This window comes from Crocodylus porosus, unplaced genomic scaffold, assembly GCF_001723895.1.
Source record: "Crocodylus porosus isolate Cpor-Errol unplaced genomic scaffold, CroPor_comp1, whole genome shotgun sequence".
In the NCBI taxonomy this organism is placed as follows: Eukaryota; Metazoa; Chordata; order Crocodylia; family Crocodylidae; genus Crocodylus; species Crocodylus porosus.
Genome location: NW_017728935.1, coordinates 4,765,890 through 4,782,569, shown reverse-complemented (window position 1 = coordinate 4,782,569; position 16,680 = coordinate 4,765,890). Strand labels below are relative to the sequence as shown.

Genomic DNA, 16,680 nt, shown 5'->3' with positions numbered 1-16,680 from the left:
GAGGAGGGGAAGACTCCACCTTCCAAAAAGGAAGCCCTATGCAGGAGGCCACAGAGGTGGATAGTCTTAGGTTTTACATGAAGGAGTAGGATCAATCTGAGGCAGGGAAAAGTGCATAGGTATTTTTTTAACTGGTAATTTTGTCAAGGTCTGTATGTTCCTGGTGCTGGCGCAAGTAGTAATAACATTTAGAACACCTGAAAGTCTACTCCTTCTCCATCACATTCCCTGCAAAGCAGCCTTGAAACCTACAACGGTCAATTCCAGGAACGGTTGTGCGCAAGTTACCAAGGGGTCTTGGCAGAGCCAGCCCTGGTAGGTCTGGGGCTGCACAGTTCCATTCTCGTAAAGAGGAAGAGACAGAGTTTGTGTGGCAGAAACATGTAGAAGAAATCATGGGTAGGGACAGTCTTACAAGTTCACCTCAAGGGATGCTTGAGAACTCCCAGACCTAGCCTACTGGCACCTGGAACATCAACACCTGCTGAGAGTGTCCAGCTTGGGGAGTTCCATCAAAGCCGTAACATTGAACTATTAATATGGAACAATCTACAGACCACAGAGTTTTTCCTCTTCTTCCACACTTGCAGATTCAGTGTTTCTAGAAACAGACCAAGTTGTGAACAGTTTCACTTCTCAGAGCCACAGTCCACCAAGGACCGATACTTTTAGAACCGGCTCCTTAACTCAACTGTCCTTTGTCTGTCGGTTTCCGAGAAAGTGACTAGAGTCAAAGAACATAACTTTTGCTATGCTCCCATGATGCAAGCAATTATTTTCCTGCCATGCCCTGTCATAGCAAGCAACAACAATAGAACAGATGTGGTGCTGCTGATCAAATGCTTTCTGGTAAAATGCAAAGGTGTCTGGATCTGAATATTGAAATACAAGTAAAAAAAAGTTATGCTGTAGGCAAAGTATATGCAGGACAGTTCCATCTGAATATGGGAAAACAACCTGTCTTAGCGCAATGCACTACTCTAACAGACTCCTCATGGCCAAACCATTTTATTATAGCTAAAGGGCCCTGCGTCTGTTCTAGAAGTCTTTTCTCATTTGAAGGAACACATCTAATGCCAACCAGTGGTTGCTGCTTCACCAGCTCTAGTGACCAAACTGTTTATCCACATAACAGGAATAACACAGACTGTCATTTCAAGCACCCGCCCCCCCACCCCCACACACACCAGGAGACAAAAACAAACAAACAAAAAAACAAAGAAAGAATAATTTACTGCAAAAAAACAACAGCTACATGTCCCTTGGGCTACGCTCTGGAAAGGTGTGCCCATTTTATAAAAATGTATCTTACTCAGCAGCAACTAAGGGTTATTGCACAGTGCAGACTCCCTGATAATTAGAGATACTACTGCAGTCCTTTCACGTGTCATGTTTTTATTAAAACAAAGCTGCATTCATAATCTTATAAAAGGCATTTTGTGTTGCAGAGAACATCTTAATATTTAAGAATGCCATGGGCATAAGGGTAAGAGCAGTGAACTACAGGTGAGGGGGCAGCAGGGACCTACACATCTCATTCTACCCAAGCAAGCAACAGGCAGCAAATCACATTAGACTCTCTGTATCTAAACCAGTATCAACCTTTTATTGTTACATTTCAAATGGGGAAAAACAGTTACAATGAATCAGTCCTGATCTAGGTGCCCCTATCAGGCCTTTTGCAAACTGAAGAGGTGGCAGGTCTTTTCAGCTCACTGTTTTAACACAAAATCCTGGAGTTGTAGGTAGCACTGTAGGAAGAACACAAAAAAAATCAGAAACAAAAAGGGAAAACAGAAGCTCAGCTTCCACCTTTATCTGTCAGGACGGGTCATTCCTGGCCTGGTTGGCACCATCATAGGTCTGGATGGAGGTCTCATCATTGGCGGGCCCGGCATCATTGGCATGTGTCCTCCCATAGGCGGCCTCATCCCTGGAGCTAGAAAAATAAAGCAGTAGCAAAAGCATTGAAATAGGGCACTCTGACACCAATTCAAGTGTTGCATTACTGCAGGAGGTCTAATTGTCTCTACTTGGAGAAACTCATTTATGAATTTACAAAAAGAACCAATGATCTTGTGATCTACAGCAGTGGTTCTCAAACTTTTTTGTACCAGGACCCATTTGTAAACTTTGATGGCCAGTCCTGAGCCAGTAAATAGTTTAAGAAGAAAACAGCCCCCTGGCCCTGCTCGTGCCCCTCACTTGCAACCTGCTGGCCCTGCGCCCCCAGGCCCCAGCACCCAGCAGGCTGGAACCCTGCCAGCCTGCAAGGGAAAACCTAGTTTCCCCATGGTTTTCTCCTTTAAAAGAGAACACACTTTTAAAGTTTACTGATCCACTTAAGTTTGTTTGTGACCCTTTCAGATATCCTCACAACCTATTTTTAGGCCACAACCCATGGATTGAGAAAGGTTCATCTACACATTAAAGGGAGTAGCTTTCCCTGAAGTTACAAAATGCAGGAGTCTCCATTCCCGATTCCTTTTCTAGCTTTGCAAACTCATGCTTCTGGATAACTCATTTTATTCAACCATAAAAACATATAAACCAATTGACACATGGCAAGCCTGGGAGAATGCTCTGACATCTTCCAATTAAATGTTGTATCAAATGGCTAAATTTACATCTCATCTCCTTCAGTCAAGTTGGAGAGTTCTGGCCTAGACCAGACTACAGTGAGGTGGGTAGGGAACTGGCACAGCAGCCAATCCCAGTGAGTCTTGATTGATGGGGTGGCCTCATCCTGGAAGGCCATTTCCAGTGGTGTACCCCTGGGATCAGTGCTTGGGCCCATGCTTTTTAACATCTTTACTAATGACTTGGACGAAGGAGTGAAAAAAATGCAATGATTAAGTTTGCGGACGATACCAAACTGTGACAAGCGGGCACATCAGAGGACAGGTCAAGGATTCAGGACGACCTTGACAGGCTGGTCCTATGGGCTGAACAAAACCAGATGAGGTTCAACAGGGACAAATGCCGGGTCCTTCATCTGGGTAGGAAGAACCCTCACCATGTCTATACGATGGGTGGTGGTCCACTGGCTGGCACTGCATCCGAAAGGGACCTAGGGGTGACAATCGACCAGAAGATGAATATGAGCCACCAGTGCGACGAAGTCGCCAACAGATCAAATAGAACTTTGGCGTGCATCAGCAGGTGTGTTGCCAGCAGATCCAGATGTGCTCCTTCCCCTCTACTCGGCGTCGGTGAGGCCACAGCTGGAGTACTGCGTCCAGTTCTGGTCACCACACTTCAAGAAGGATGTGGACAAGCTTAAAAGGGTGCAGAGAAGGGCCACCAGCATAATCAAGGCCTTGGGGGACAGGCCCTATGAGGAAAGACTTTGGGATCTAGGTCTGTTCAGCCTGAGCAAAAGAAGTCTGAGAAGTGACTTGATAGCCCCTTACAGATATGTCAAGGGAGAACACCAGGACCTAGGCGAGCAGCTTTTCAGGAAAGCCCTCCCACCCCCACCGGAAGATGCGGACACAAGCTAAAGGCCACAAGCTAATCAAGAAAGAGTTTTGGCTGGACGTGAGGAAAAAACTTATTTTCTGTACAGGTAATTAGAATCTGGAACACATTTCCAGCAGAGGTGGTAGTCACCATCTCTGGCGGTCTTTAAAAGGAGGCTGGACAAATACCTCATTGAGCTCGTTTGAGCCTAATTACTTCCTGCCCATGGCAGGGGACCGGACTTGATGATCTTATTAGGTCCCTTCCAGTGCTTCTTTCTACAATTCTATGACTCCACTATCAGAAATGAAACCATGAATCATTACCAAGCACCATTTCTAAAGTGCACTCAGAAGAGCTGGTTACCACCCCATCTGCCATTACTCAGTGATAATGATAGAAAATGAGGGCTGGAAGGGACCTCAGGAGGACATCCAGTCCAATCCCCTGCTCAAAACAGGACCAGCCCCAACTAGATCATTCTAGCCAGGGCTTTGTCAAGCCCTCCTTAAAAACCTCCAAGGATGGAAATTCCACCACCTCTCTATGTAACCTGTTCCAGTGCTTCACCACCCTCCTAGTGAGAAAGGTTTTCCTCATGTCCATCTTAAGCCTCCCTTGCTGCAACTTGAGACCATTGCTCCTTGCTCTGTCATCCATCACCACTAAGAAGTGTCTACCTGCATCCCCTTTGGAACCACCTCTCAGGTAGTAAAGGCTGCTATCAAATCCCCGCCCCCAGTCTTCTCTCCTGCAGACTAGATTCATCGATTGTAAGGCCAGAAGGGACCTTGGAAGAGCATCAGGTCCAGCCCCGCTGCACCAAGCAGGAAAGACAACTGGGGTCAAGTGACCCCAACAAGGTGACTGTCTAGTCTCCTCTTGAAGATTTCCACGGTAGGTGATTGCACCACCTCTGGGGGGAGCTTATCCCACAGTCTGGACACTGTCAAGAAGTTTTTACTAATGCTGAGCCTGAATTGATCTTCCAGGAGTTTGTGGCCATCGCATCTGGTTTTCCCCTCGGGTGCCCTGGTGAACCGTTGCTCACCGAGCCCATAATGTACTCCCCTACTGTAGCCATAAGCTGCTACCAGATCCCTTCTCAGCCTTCCTTCCCTCAGCCTGAAGAGTCCCAGATCCCTCAGACTTTCCTCACATGGCTTGCCTTCTAAGACTGATCGTATGGGTGGATCTTCTTTGGACTCTCTCAAGCTTGGCTTTTTTTTTGTTTAGTTTTTTTAGTGTGTTTTTTTTTTTTGGTTTTGTTTTTTTAAACAAAACCACTAAATAAACCCATTTCCTTCAGCCTCTCCTTACAAGTCATGTGCCCCATTTTCATTGCCTTCTGCTGGACTCTCTCCAATTTGTCCACATCCTTTCTGTAGTGGGGGGCCCAAAACTGGACACAGCACTTCAGATGTGGCCTCACCAGTGCCCAGAGGCGAATAATCCCTTCCCTTGACCTGCTGGCAATGCTTCTACTAATGCAGCCCAGAGTGCTGTTAGCTTTCTTCACAACAAGGGCACACTGCTGGCTTCCATTCAGCTTCTTGTCCACTCTAACCCCCAGCTCCTTTTCTGTAGAGCTGCTGCTTCACTAGTTGGTCCCCAACCTGAACTAGTGCAAACAAAGCTAACATGTCAGACAAAATCCACACGTTGCGTCCCCAATACTGAACCCTTAATTGGATACCACTTTTCTCTACTGCTGGCAAGAACATCACTAAAGACATTTCACTACTGCTCATGTATGGAGAGTTTTAGTCCTCTGAATGTCAAAGTAATAGCAAATGACATAAGAAATGCCCTGACAACCTTTCCCATACCAGTATGCTCAACACCAGGATGAAACATCATGACTTAACAAATTCTCTGGCCATTTTTGAAGTCTTAAGAAAGACACCCTACCTTCCTCTGATATTCCTAAAGATCTCAAAATTATTCTACAAGCTTCATACACACAGGAACCTAATTACCCAATGTCAAAACCAGTCTATCCCAATGCAGATATTTAGAAGTACACACAGCTTCACACCATGCAGACTTATAAAATATACTGTTTAAAAATATAAGCATTTTGGAAAAAGGTGTTGCAGAGGTACCAGGCAAACTGCATGCAATTGTACTAAACGCAAAAAGGACTATGGAAATAGTTCTAGTACCATAACAAGAATTTGATCTGAACACTACAGTTGACAACTAGCCTTGCAACAAATAACTTTGAGAACTTGAATAATCAGAAGTTGCTAGGGATGTCAGTTTTACATCTTGTCTGAATGGAGCCATTCCCCACCGTGAAGCCAGCAGCCCAATATGCACGTAGAGTGAAAAGCCACAACAATACAGATGTTGAAGGTCTCTCACCCAAGTACGAACCCAGCTAACCTCTTCCTCACGTTAAGCCCTTATCCTGAGGTAACAGAGACCTTTCAATGCTTTGAATTTATAGCTAAAATGCCTGCCAATAAATACAACACTTTGCAGTTACTCAGTAAGAATATTCCATACCATCATTTACAATCACTCTCTGCAGTGAAACAAGAAAATGAAGCGCTGAAAATGTATTCCAAATGCCCTACTAATCTAGCCCTCTAGCATTCAAGGAAGGAGGAATAAGATCAGAAGTCACATTCCTGAAGGGCAGGACTTACCAGGTCCAACTGGCATCATTCCTGGTGGAGGTGGGCCCATCATTGGCATCATTGGAGGTCCACCCATATGGGGAGCTGGCATCATACCAGGTCGCGGAGGGCCAGCTGGTGGAATGTGCATATAACTGGTCACATGTACGTAATTTTGTATTAGGCTAGTAAACGTGAAGGCAATGCAAAATCCTTGCCAATAAAGACTTACTTATTGTTCTATAGCTTCAGTTACACCTTTCAGATTGTCCTACAACATCTCATACTAAATTCACAGTTTAGAGAGTTTGCTTTTCAGAGGCAAAAGGTAAATATGAAGTCAATACCAGAAGCCATTCCTTGATGGTGTTTACCTAACAAATGCAAGCAGTCTATCCTAGGACAAGATTCTTTACTAGGCAAAGACCTCAATCATTTCCCCTGTGAAGTGGAAAGCAAAGCATATTTCACTGATCTCCCTTGTACCGCAAAAGTAAAAATTTCTAAAGTGGTTTCATTAGACTTTCAGCACTCAGGGTGGCAGTCTATTTTATAGGCAATTTTGTGCGACAAGCAGTTACTTAGTTATCAGGCTCAGAGAATGCTTCAAATTTATCGAGTACTTCATACCACCTATGGCCAAAGAACATTTCTTGCAAAGTTTAAATTAACTGAGAAACACCCGACAATGAAATCTAGTGCTGTTCTGCTAGTCCCAAACTGGACAAATCAAACATTCAAACTTACGAATGCTGGGAGGAGGCGGTATCATGGCTCCTGCTGGAGGCGGAGCCGAGAAGGGAGTAGGTGGGATTTTGCCTTGCTGAAATGCAGCGGCTAGGAAATAACAGGAGAAAACCAGTCAGTCAGTCAGTTTGTTAGCAGGAACGGTGCATAGTTCTCATAACAGGAGTCTTCCCCCCTACTCCCCAAAACCAAAATATGTATATCCTACATATGTTCAGAATTTCCTGAACTTGTTAATCCAAATGCACAAGAATCTTTTCTGCGAACTGGGGTCTCATCAGTTGGAAGCAACAGAGCTCCAGAATAGTTTTAGTCAATCACAGGAGGATTACGAGCCACATAATGTAGCAGTGAAAAAGACTAACGACATTCTAGGCTGCAGACAAGGCATTTCCATTAGGAAGAGGAAATGCACCGCTGCCTCTGCACAAGACACCAGAAAAAAAAAATGCTTACAATTTTGGTCACCCACATACAAGAAAAAATGTAATGAAAGTGGAATAGGTGCAAGAAGGATTAAAATGATTAAGAACATGGTAAGCCTGGCTTGTTCAGCCTAGAAAACAGAAGGCGGAGAAAGGATGTTGTTTTGCAAATACACCAAAACTTAAAGCTGAGGATGATGCTAGCATGAGAACAAAACGATACAAACAGATCATGAATTAGATTAAGCTGGAAATCCGAAGACTGTTTCTAAACCAGAGAAATTAAATTCTCAAAATAGATTATGAATACAAGACAGGAAGGGCAGAAAGAAACCCACCTGTTTAAGAGAAGCTGAATAAATTTACAACCTCCCCCCCACCACAAACAAAAACAAAGCCACGCACACCCACGTTCTGAGTTACCCGATTACCTGCAATAGCAAAAAGACTGGGTTTGATGACCCCAGAAGGTTCCTTCTAGTCTTAAGTAACATGCAGTTACATTGCTGTTAGGCCAAAAACGTAACCTCTCATGCTTACGGACAAAAACCAGTGCCTAACTGGGTGGAGATGCTCAAAAACACTGAATTGAGATTTTTAGGCAAGTTGCCAAACTGAGCCCTGGTCAGAAACCCAATTGCCATAAAAACTAGAAACGTCTGAAAGCAGAACAAAGTTGACAAGGAAAATCAGTAACAGAAATAAAGGTTTGCTGGGGCAAATAAATCTCTCCCATCTAAAGAAAGGGAAGCATAAAGTCAAGTGCAGAAGTGCTGCAATCCTCTCACACCAGGAGAGAGCTCAAAAAACACCCATCTCCGGCAGGCCAGTAAGAACTACCAGTTATTTATTTAGGAAGTTCTTCTACAGCAAGGACTCTGGACATACCTATTTTAACATCTCATGCTAGTAGCTTTCAGAAGAAAGCCTCCATTAAAATAATGGAGATTTACCTCTTAAAACTGATAACTGGATAAGATCCGTGATCCGAGAGCCCAGTGTTACAGCCACATCATGCATGAAATGCCCAGCAACTTCAAAAGAAAGCTCCACACTCGGAGCAATGACAGAACAAGGTTCCAAACTATCTCCTATTCACTAACACCCAGTCTGGACACTCACGGTATGTCTACACTACAGACTCAAATCAGGCTAGCTGTAGTGCTCAAGCACACTACACTGCTCCCTGTAAGCTACATCCTGAAATCAAAGTACTACCATCTACTTCTGTGGCACTGCAATCAGGCTAATTAGTATATGAGACAAAGTGGCAATTAGCCCACCCACAAAGCCATGCAAATAGAGCAACACTGTTTCCATTTGACAGACCAGTGCTGAGTGTTTGGAGCTGCCACCGTCTGCCACAGTAAATCGCATTCTGAAGCAAAGGATGACAGCCTTTAAGAAGAGTGAGCTGCTTCTTGCAACCTGGCTATAACTGTAGAACATCAGAGGACCCCCTCAACACAGAGCACAATCACTGGATGTGGCAAATAGGATCAGAGTGAACGCAACCACCACATTGCCACTGTGGGCTGGAGGTAAATCTTCTTGCAGACCAGATTCAACCCCTAGATTGCCAATGCCTACTTCAACGTATTGTTAGCCAACGCAAGGATGCCAGAGGAAAACTGTTCCATGAAGCAGTACAGCTAGTGGGATTGTTCATCTTACTTGTTTTATCAATCAGGCTCTGAGCTTGTTCTTCCATCCATTTTTGATAGTAATCTTTCACATTCTCTTTGTGTTTACGGCCACTACAGTGAGTCTTTCTTACAGACGGCTGCAAGAGATAAAAGATACTGTTATCCGTGCACTAAATAAACATGACAAATCCTTACCTTGCGTATACAAAAACCAGAACACGTAACACTAAATATTTAACTACAGCACCTGGAGCCATAACACTGGTATCATCCAATACCTGTTTTCAAAAAACCATACATGCTTAGACTTAAGTATGAAGTAAAGCTTTGCATTTGTGAATGATGTAATAGTCCCCCATGTGGTCACTAAACAGCAATTCAAGAGAATTAACTTCCATGGCACTGAGAAATCTTTAGCCACTCCAACAAACAGGCCAGATGAACCCCGTAATGTTTTAAAATTCCTGTATATTTGTTTCCATTAACACTCACCTTTTAAGTAACTTTTTCCTATTAAGATGAACATTCTAGAATAGCTGTTCCCAAACTGTGGGTCACGACCCCAATTGGGGTCGTAACATCAGTGGATTGGTTTGCAGGTAGGGAGGAGGAGAGGGGTCTGTGGAAATGAGGCGACGCTGAGGAAAAAGTTTGGGAAGCACTATTCTAGAGAATAAGCCAATTTATTTACAGAGCTGTGCCAAACCAGAGTAGAGATTCCTTGTTTCTGAGCTGGAACCAGAGGTTGTCACAGGTTTGTTCAAGTTGATTTACCGAAGCAATAGCTTTCCCTAAGAAGTGCTGTCACACTAAATCACACGGAAAACATTTGGCCCACATACACTTTTTCACAGCTGTTCTTCATAAAAAAAACAAAACCAAAAAACAAAAGCAAAACCACACACCCATATTCTGAGCTACTTGATTACCTGCAATAGCAAAAAGACTGGGTTTGATGACCCCAGAAGGTTCCTTCTAGTCTTCAGTTTAAGTAACCACAATTACTGGTCTCAGGGATACCAGTATTTCCACCCTTCAAATGAAATAGTATGCTTTTGCTCATTATATTTTCTTGTACATTGTCCCCCAAAATATCCTAAAAACTGTTATATCAGGGATTCCCAACCACCGGGCTGTGGTCCAGTATTGGGCCACAAAAGGTTGGTTGCCAGTCCACAGGAGGGTTGGCTACCTCAAACTGAAAGTGACCGCGGCCCAAACTGCAGACTAGCAGCCAACCTTTCTTTATACTGTGTATAAAGGAGGGTTGATTGTCTGCCCATGGTAAGTCAATCCCTGCTGGTCCAGTTTGCTGGTCCGCGGTCACTTCCGGTCCTCAGCATAGAAAGGTTCGGAATCCCCGCCATTATATCCCGTACCGTTTTTCACAGGAGGAAAAAAACTGAAACAAACGATTGCCTCTAAAAACAGATACAGCAGAAACCAGCCTTTGCAGGGCTAGTTTCCGACCCCTTCTGCAAAGGGGACGGGCTTGCAAATTCACCGAGGACGTATATAGCAGAGCTGTGCAGAACCGTTGAAATGCATCAGCTGCTCGCTGCTGCTTTTAATTCAAAGGGCATCATGTCCCCGATCAGCTTGTGGGACCATGGACGTGTTCCACCTCAGCGGAGGCACCCTTCGGAGGAAAACCTGCAGCACCCAGCTGACTGAAACGTTCTGAACATTTTTTTTCACAGCCCACTGCAACCTAAACGGGTTACCTGCTCCCCCATGTGAAAAAAAACACAGGTTGTACTGAACTCAAAAGCGCTGAAGAACATGGTACTTACAGAGTCATGGGTGAGGTAGGTATCACAGTAGTCGCAATAAAACCTATAGAAAGGGGTGGGGAGTGGGCGGGGAGGGAAATCCAAAGCAACACATTAAAGTTAGGAAAATGATTAATGACCACCGGTACCTCAGAGCAGTATGAGATTACAGACGCCTCGATCAGTTACTGATGTGATGGGTCAACACACAGAAAGGGGATGAGAAGTTTTCTATGCATGTCCCCATCAGCATAAGATCGAGCTAGTCTATAAGGTGCACGTCTCCCCGCCTCCCCCCTAGACTACCGGGGGTGAGCGGGGTCTTTCCGAGAAGATTCACCCCCCTGCACCAGGCGGGAGCGCGGGCCCCGAGGAGCCTCCGGCTGCGGCCCCCCAGGCCCGGCCCGGCCTCACTCACTTGGGCATGTTGCTCCCCCACTCCCGGCGCGGCTGCCAGGAAGTGACGCGATCATCCCGCGCCGCTTCCGGGCTCTTCCCGCGTCGCGAGTGCTGGGCCTCGCCGGCCCCCGTAGTCCCGGCATGCCCCGCTCTGCACCCAGCCATTTGTTTCCCTGTTTAGCGTCCTACGGCGGTTCGCGCGGTCCGAGATACGTCCCGTGTTACTCGTTCGCTTTTTCATGGAGGCGGACGCCCGCGCTGCTCCCTCCCCATTGCCACCCGCCCTCGAGGGTCCTGCGCTGCAAAGGGGCCAGGGCTGCAGCATCCCCCTGAGGTCTGTGGCACTGGACCAGCTCCCTGCTGCGTGCAGGGGCTTGCATATAACTGTACAGTGAAGTGGGGGAGGGCAGTTTTTGTGCTGCTCTTGGGCTGGGGGCTGGCCCTGCTGCTGTCTGGCTACACCAGGGGCTTCCTGCTGCCCCAGTTAGGCCATTTCCTGAGCTACCTGGGCACTGCCTTTGCTTTCTGGAGATGAGGGTCCCTCCCTGTAAATAAGGGAGAAACATTTGCTCTGCGTTATTTTGCAGCGGGCCAAAAAGGTAGAGGACAAATCGAAGCCAAGGTCCCCAGGATTTGTCTGATACAATGACAGCCGTTGCCCAAAACCATTGAGGGCCCATCAATTGTTCCCTTGCAGGCCACGCGTAGACGGCTGGAGCAGCTGCAAAATGTGTCCGTAGTCGCATGGCGTGTTACGTCCGCTCCACTCGCGTGGGGTTGCTGGACGGAGCTGCAGAGCGTGGCAGAACTGTTAATTAGGCCCCTCGTTTGGGGCGAAGCTGGTTCCTGCAGGGTTAGGCGCAAATAAAGGATTACAAGGTGTATTAAAAAAAATAATTGGATGTGAATAATCGCTGGTGCTTTTAGTAGTGTAGGAGAGGAAGTTATTTCAACTCCAAAGCGACTCTTTAATCACTGTCTTGGTAGAATATGATATGGAGCTTCAAATCAAGTGAGAACATGGTGCTAAAAACTTCCCCTGCTAGGGACTAATGTAGGGTACTTATAGGAGTCACAGGGGCATTTTTTCCATAAAGTCTAGTGAAAGCAAGCCTGAGTGCCTGGTAGGGTTGGGCCAGTACGATAAGATGGGTTGGTTGCACCACTTTCTTATCCTAATTCTCTGCAAAGAGAATTACTCTTTCTGATCCCACCCCGCTCACTCCAGCCACAGCAGCTGCCTATCAGGATTTACCATGCGGCTCAAAGTGCGGCCTGACCTGATGATAATGCTGCCTTCCAACCATCTGTTAAGGGTGCTTTGAGTTTGCAATATCTATATCTCGCTGGGCTTGAACTGTCACTTAAATCAGTTGCACCCTGGCGTTACCTACTCTAGGAACATGCATTCTCATATTTCATCAATGATCGGGCAAAGTGTGTCTTTTCCAGTATCAACAAGTTTGTTAGTGTGGACGGGACTTGAGGTTTTTACCACTGTGTCAGCCTTTGAGCGTACTTTCATGAATTGGCATGTGGTTGACTACTACCAAAATACTTGGATGCACAGTTTGTGGAAAAGTAGAACAAGCACTAAATGCTGCTCCTGCTGAAAGTCAGTAGCAAAGCTCTCATTGGCTTCAGTGGGATTATGATTGATGTCTAAGGGGGATACTCAACCGTAATGGAAGTTATTTCCCACATTATAAGAGTGCAGGCTGAACAAGTAGATCACTCCTGTTGTTCACAACATCTGCTCTATTCTCTACAGTACTGTACTCTCAGCACTACTTACGTATCACACTTAAAAGACAGATAAGAGGAACTCGCTTTGTCACTTATTTCTTAGATAATTAAATTATCATCCTATGATTTCCATCCTTGGGATTTAAAATCTGACCGATTCTGCGGCAGTGCACAGCCAACGCAAAGCCTTGTAACCATTGATAGCTTTAATGAATAACCTTGATAGCTTCAATCCTCCAGCCAGACTCCTCTGGGAAGGCCTAGTCCCCATGGGAAGCCACCACTGAAACCAGTGTTATAAGTAATGTTTTACGTGCACCGATTTTACAGCAACGTCAAACTGTGCATCGCTTCTTTAAGTCCAGCTCATTTTAGTAGGAGCAAAAGTCTTCACTTTGTCAAAGTTGCTTGACTCTGTGTAAAATGAGTTGGTGGGCCCCACGTGCTTTCTACTAATGGACAGGGCAAAACAATGGACAAAAAACAACGTGGCAAACAAGGGATTAGTTTATTCACCACTGAAATAGAGTCCCTTTAAGCACAAACAGGATGTTACAACATCAACCTGTGTTAAAACCAGAGCAGGAATTGTAGAAAGGCAGAATGTAACGACTTGAGTAGGGATTTGGCAAGGTAGCAAGGTTAATACCTACACTTTTGCAAAAAGTGCCAGAAGAGTTTACAGTGACTGCAAACAGGATGCCAATATAATGACTCATCCAAAAGACATGATATTATGGCGTATCTATTATGGCGTGACAATGGCACGTACAAACAAAACATTAAGAGCCAACTGTATCCCATGGGAAAATAAATCTGGTGGAAATGTCATGATAACTAGGTTGGGCATGACTAGATTTATCTTGGACTTCATTATTTTTGAAACAATTGGTTTATATATAGCGTAGTATAAGTATCTTTCTATGTCATGTTTAACCTTAAGGTCAGATACGCTTGTTTATTTCTGCTGTGTTATTATTGGATCTCTTTCTGTATGTCGCCTTACTCAACTAAGGTTATTTTTTAATTAGCACATTTTTGGCAATGGAGTCAGGTCCTGTGTTTCAGGTTAGTCACCTTTTCTCATGTGTCACTTACAAGCAATGGTTTTACCCACCCCAAAACCATACAGAAAAACATGCAGCGTCTCAGAACGAAACATCACATCTGGTGTTTGTGGAGCCTTGTTGCTCTGCCTGTATTGTTTGAGCTGCTCTTAGTTTGCTTTTCTTTTCACTTGTACCAACTTTCCCTTGTGGTTGTGTTGTAATGTTTACCATATAAATATTGCAACAGGTAGCTTCCTCAATAATCTTTAGAACTGGTACCACTAATACCTTTCATATATAGAAAACACATCATTTGTTTGCGCTGAGTACCGCTATATTTCCATTTTCTTACTAGGTTTCTTTCTGCTGTCACTGCTGGCGATTGGATATGGTCTGAAACAAGTTGTTTCAAGTTTCTCTCTCTCAAAGGGAACAAGTAATAAAACCCCAAATGATGGGAATTACAGCATTCTGTTTTGTTTGAAAACATGCCTGTGCATGGGTGGGCTACAGAAGGGGATGGTTTAGGATTACAAGAAAGGACAAGCACTCAGAGGAGATTGCCACTGTAAAACGATCATTTAAAGGAAAACTTTAAAGAGTTAAATGGGATTACCTGAGATCCTACAGTAAATAGTTAAATATTAATGATAGCTAGATAAACAAATACCAAAAGACACCACGTCAGTGTGGAGATATCGGAATATGTTCTGAAAATGTCTGAAGCTACAGCTGGTAAGATTACTGTAATGGCAAGGCGCTAGTAAATAAATGTCCTCTCCCCCATTTTTAAATTTGCTGGGTTAGAGACAGATCAGATGTCCACTGAAGTACGTTGGAGTCTTCTATTTACATAAATTGTATTGGATTGGTACTTTGTGTTTAGTACGTTTTACTGTTCCTCTCCTACATAATCATTTAGGGCCAGATTATGAACATATCTCTGTGTGGCTAATAGGAATATTGAAAAGGTTTTTATACAATTTGTGCCTTGCATTTTGGGACTCCCAGCAACTTCAGAGGGCTAGGTACACAGATCACTTTGTGGAACTGGATCTTTATTCAGTTATTTCCTTGCTAAGATGATATTTATAAACAACACCAAGAAGACAGAAAGTCACTTATCATTTTTTAAATATATATTTGATATATTCAGGGCATACTGTTTAAAGGGCACATTAAGGCACCTTCATATGTGCCTCTTCTAAATATTCAAGCTGATAGGGTCCAATTCACTCAGCTTGGACCCTATCTGGTTGGTCATTTATCTTCTGGATCTTCTCCACTCTTCATGAGTCACTTTGGGCCTCATTTTATTTAGGTCCTGAGCACCTGTATAGTCCATTAGAGCCATCATAGTTATTAGGTTATCGCGTCTCGGCCTCTGGAAGGCTCAGATCAAGTGTAGTTATACTTGCCTTGCAAGGAAAACACCGTGACTGTGGATGCGGTCTTCTTAGCCGCACCAGGGAAGACTGCTCTCTTGCCACGGGGATAGTGCCTGCCAAGGTAACGTATAGTAAACCTCCCAGTTAGCTGCTGGAGTGGGAAGGTTTTGGCTTTAGACCCACTTTATGGAAATGAGAGACTCCTGCCTGGCTTGCCTCTGGGGCCTTATGGCTGGGGGCAAGCAAAATACAGGAGCATCTGAACCCCAAGCCTCTCGGTTTGGGCCTGCAAGTAGGATGCCCGCCAAAGGTTCTGGAAACACCTGAAGCCCCAGACGGGGGTGGGAAGTCTGCTGGTAGTAGGGCCACTTACGGTTCTGGATTCACTCTTGGATTTGGAATTTGTTTTTGGCTAACTGGACTTGGAATATGGAAAATTAAAACAAACATATATATATCCCATTACAGTCAGCAGTTTCCCAGGGTGAGGCCTGTCCCTTAGGCCTTCTCCAACCAAGGAGCACCCTGGGGTAGTGCGGCCTGGGGGTCTGAGGTGCACCTGCCCCACATTTCCACCAACCCCTTCAATCCAATGCGATTCATGGCCCTACCCAGGACCAGTATTTAAAATAACAGCAGGCATAAATGACCAGCAGAAGCGATTAGCATTCGTGCTCCAGTATTGAGATAGATTTAGGGTGAAGCTGCAATTACAAACTCTGGGCTGGGTGGAAACATCCCCCCCCAGATGCACTAGCTCATGCCCGGGCGCTGTGCTGAGCTCCTGGTGTCAGTCTGAAGCGGTATTAGGGATGCACAGATGCAAACCCGCGCAGGGCCCCTTCGTGTTTAGCTCCGCGGCTCCTTTGCATATATGCAAATCTAGGTCACGTGCAAACGCGGGCGGACGTCGCGTCCTTGCAGGCCGGGGGCGACACCCACTGAAGTCCCCCCTGGGCCCGAAGAAGTCTATGCAAATCGGACACGTCACGTTGTAAAATTCATCAACCTAATTTACATACGGAACCCCAGCACCTGGCAGTCAAGCCTATGCAAATCGTGCACGACGTCACACTGCATATTCATCCGCCTCATTTACATACGGATCCTCAACACCTTGGGGTCACGCGCCCCGACCAGACCTATGCAAATCGCGCACGACGTTAACACTGAATATTCCCCCTCATTTACATACGGAAACCCAACACGGGGGGGGGGTCACGTGCCTCGAGCCACTGAAGCCATTCGCCTATTGGAACGGCCGTGACGCGCGCATACGTCCCACAACGCGCCCTTGCGACTCACCCCCCCCGCCCCACCGGTCCTCCCTCCTGACCCTCCTGGCTACTGTGCGGTCACGCTACGCGCTGACGTCACAGCTGGCGTGCCCCGAGGGGGCGGGGCGGCGCATGCGCGCCGTTC

At 45.5% G+C, this 16,680-nt stretch overlaps 1 protein-coding gene across 3 annotated transcripts; it reads right to left on the bottom strand.

Moving 5' to 3' along the window:
- Window positions 1-1,581: 1,581 nt before the first annotated feature.
- SNRPC (small nuclear ribonucleoprotein polypeptide C) lies at window positions 1,582-11,185 on the bottom strand. Of its 3 annotated transcripts, XM_019546731.1 has the most exons (7): window positions 11,095-11,185; window positions 10,698-10,740; window positions 8,933-9,041; window positions 6,834-6,923; window positions 6,117-6,221; window positions 3,017-3,070; window positions 1,582-1,939 (listed from the first exon to the last, which is right to left on the bottom strand). In XM_019546731.1, the coding sequence occupies exons 1-7, from the start codon at window positions 11,100-11,102 to the stop codon at window positions 1,815-1,817; spliced, it is 534 nt and encodes a 177-aa protein (XP_019402276.1). In that variant the 5' UTR covers window positions 11,103-11,185; the 3' UTR covers window positions 1,582-1,814. The 3 variants fall into 3 exon arrangements, with proteins under 3 accessions (XP_019402276.1, XP_019402277.1, XP_019402278.1); XM_019546732.1 differs by lacking the exon at window positions 3,017-3,070 and having other exon boundaries at window positions 11,095-11,178; XM_019546733.1 differs by lacking the exon at window positions 10,698-10,740 and having other exon boundaries at window positions 11,095-11,172.
- Window positions 11,186-16,680: the final 5,495 nt, after the last annotated feature.

What these genes read in the sequence shown, in the direction of transcription:
- SNRPC (XM_019546731.1), bottom strand. An exon ending in ACCGCCTCCTCCCAGCATTC is followed by an intron (nt 6,222 to 6,833) that starts GTAAGTTTGAAT and finishes ACATTCCACCAG; the next exon opens with CTGGCCCTCCGCGACCTGGT. An exon ending in AATGATGCCAGTTGGACCTG is followed by an intron (nt 3,071 to 6,116) that starts GTAAGTCCTGCC and finishes TGTCACCCCTAG; the next exon opens with GTCCCTTTCGGATGCAGTGC.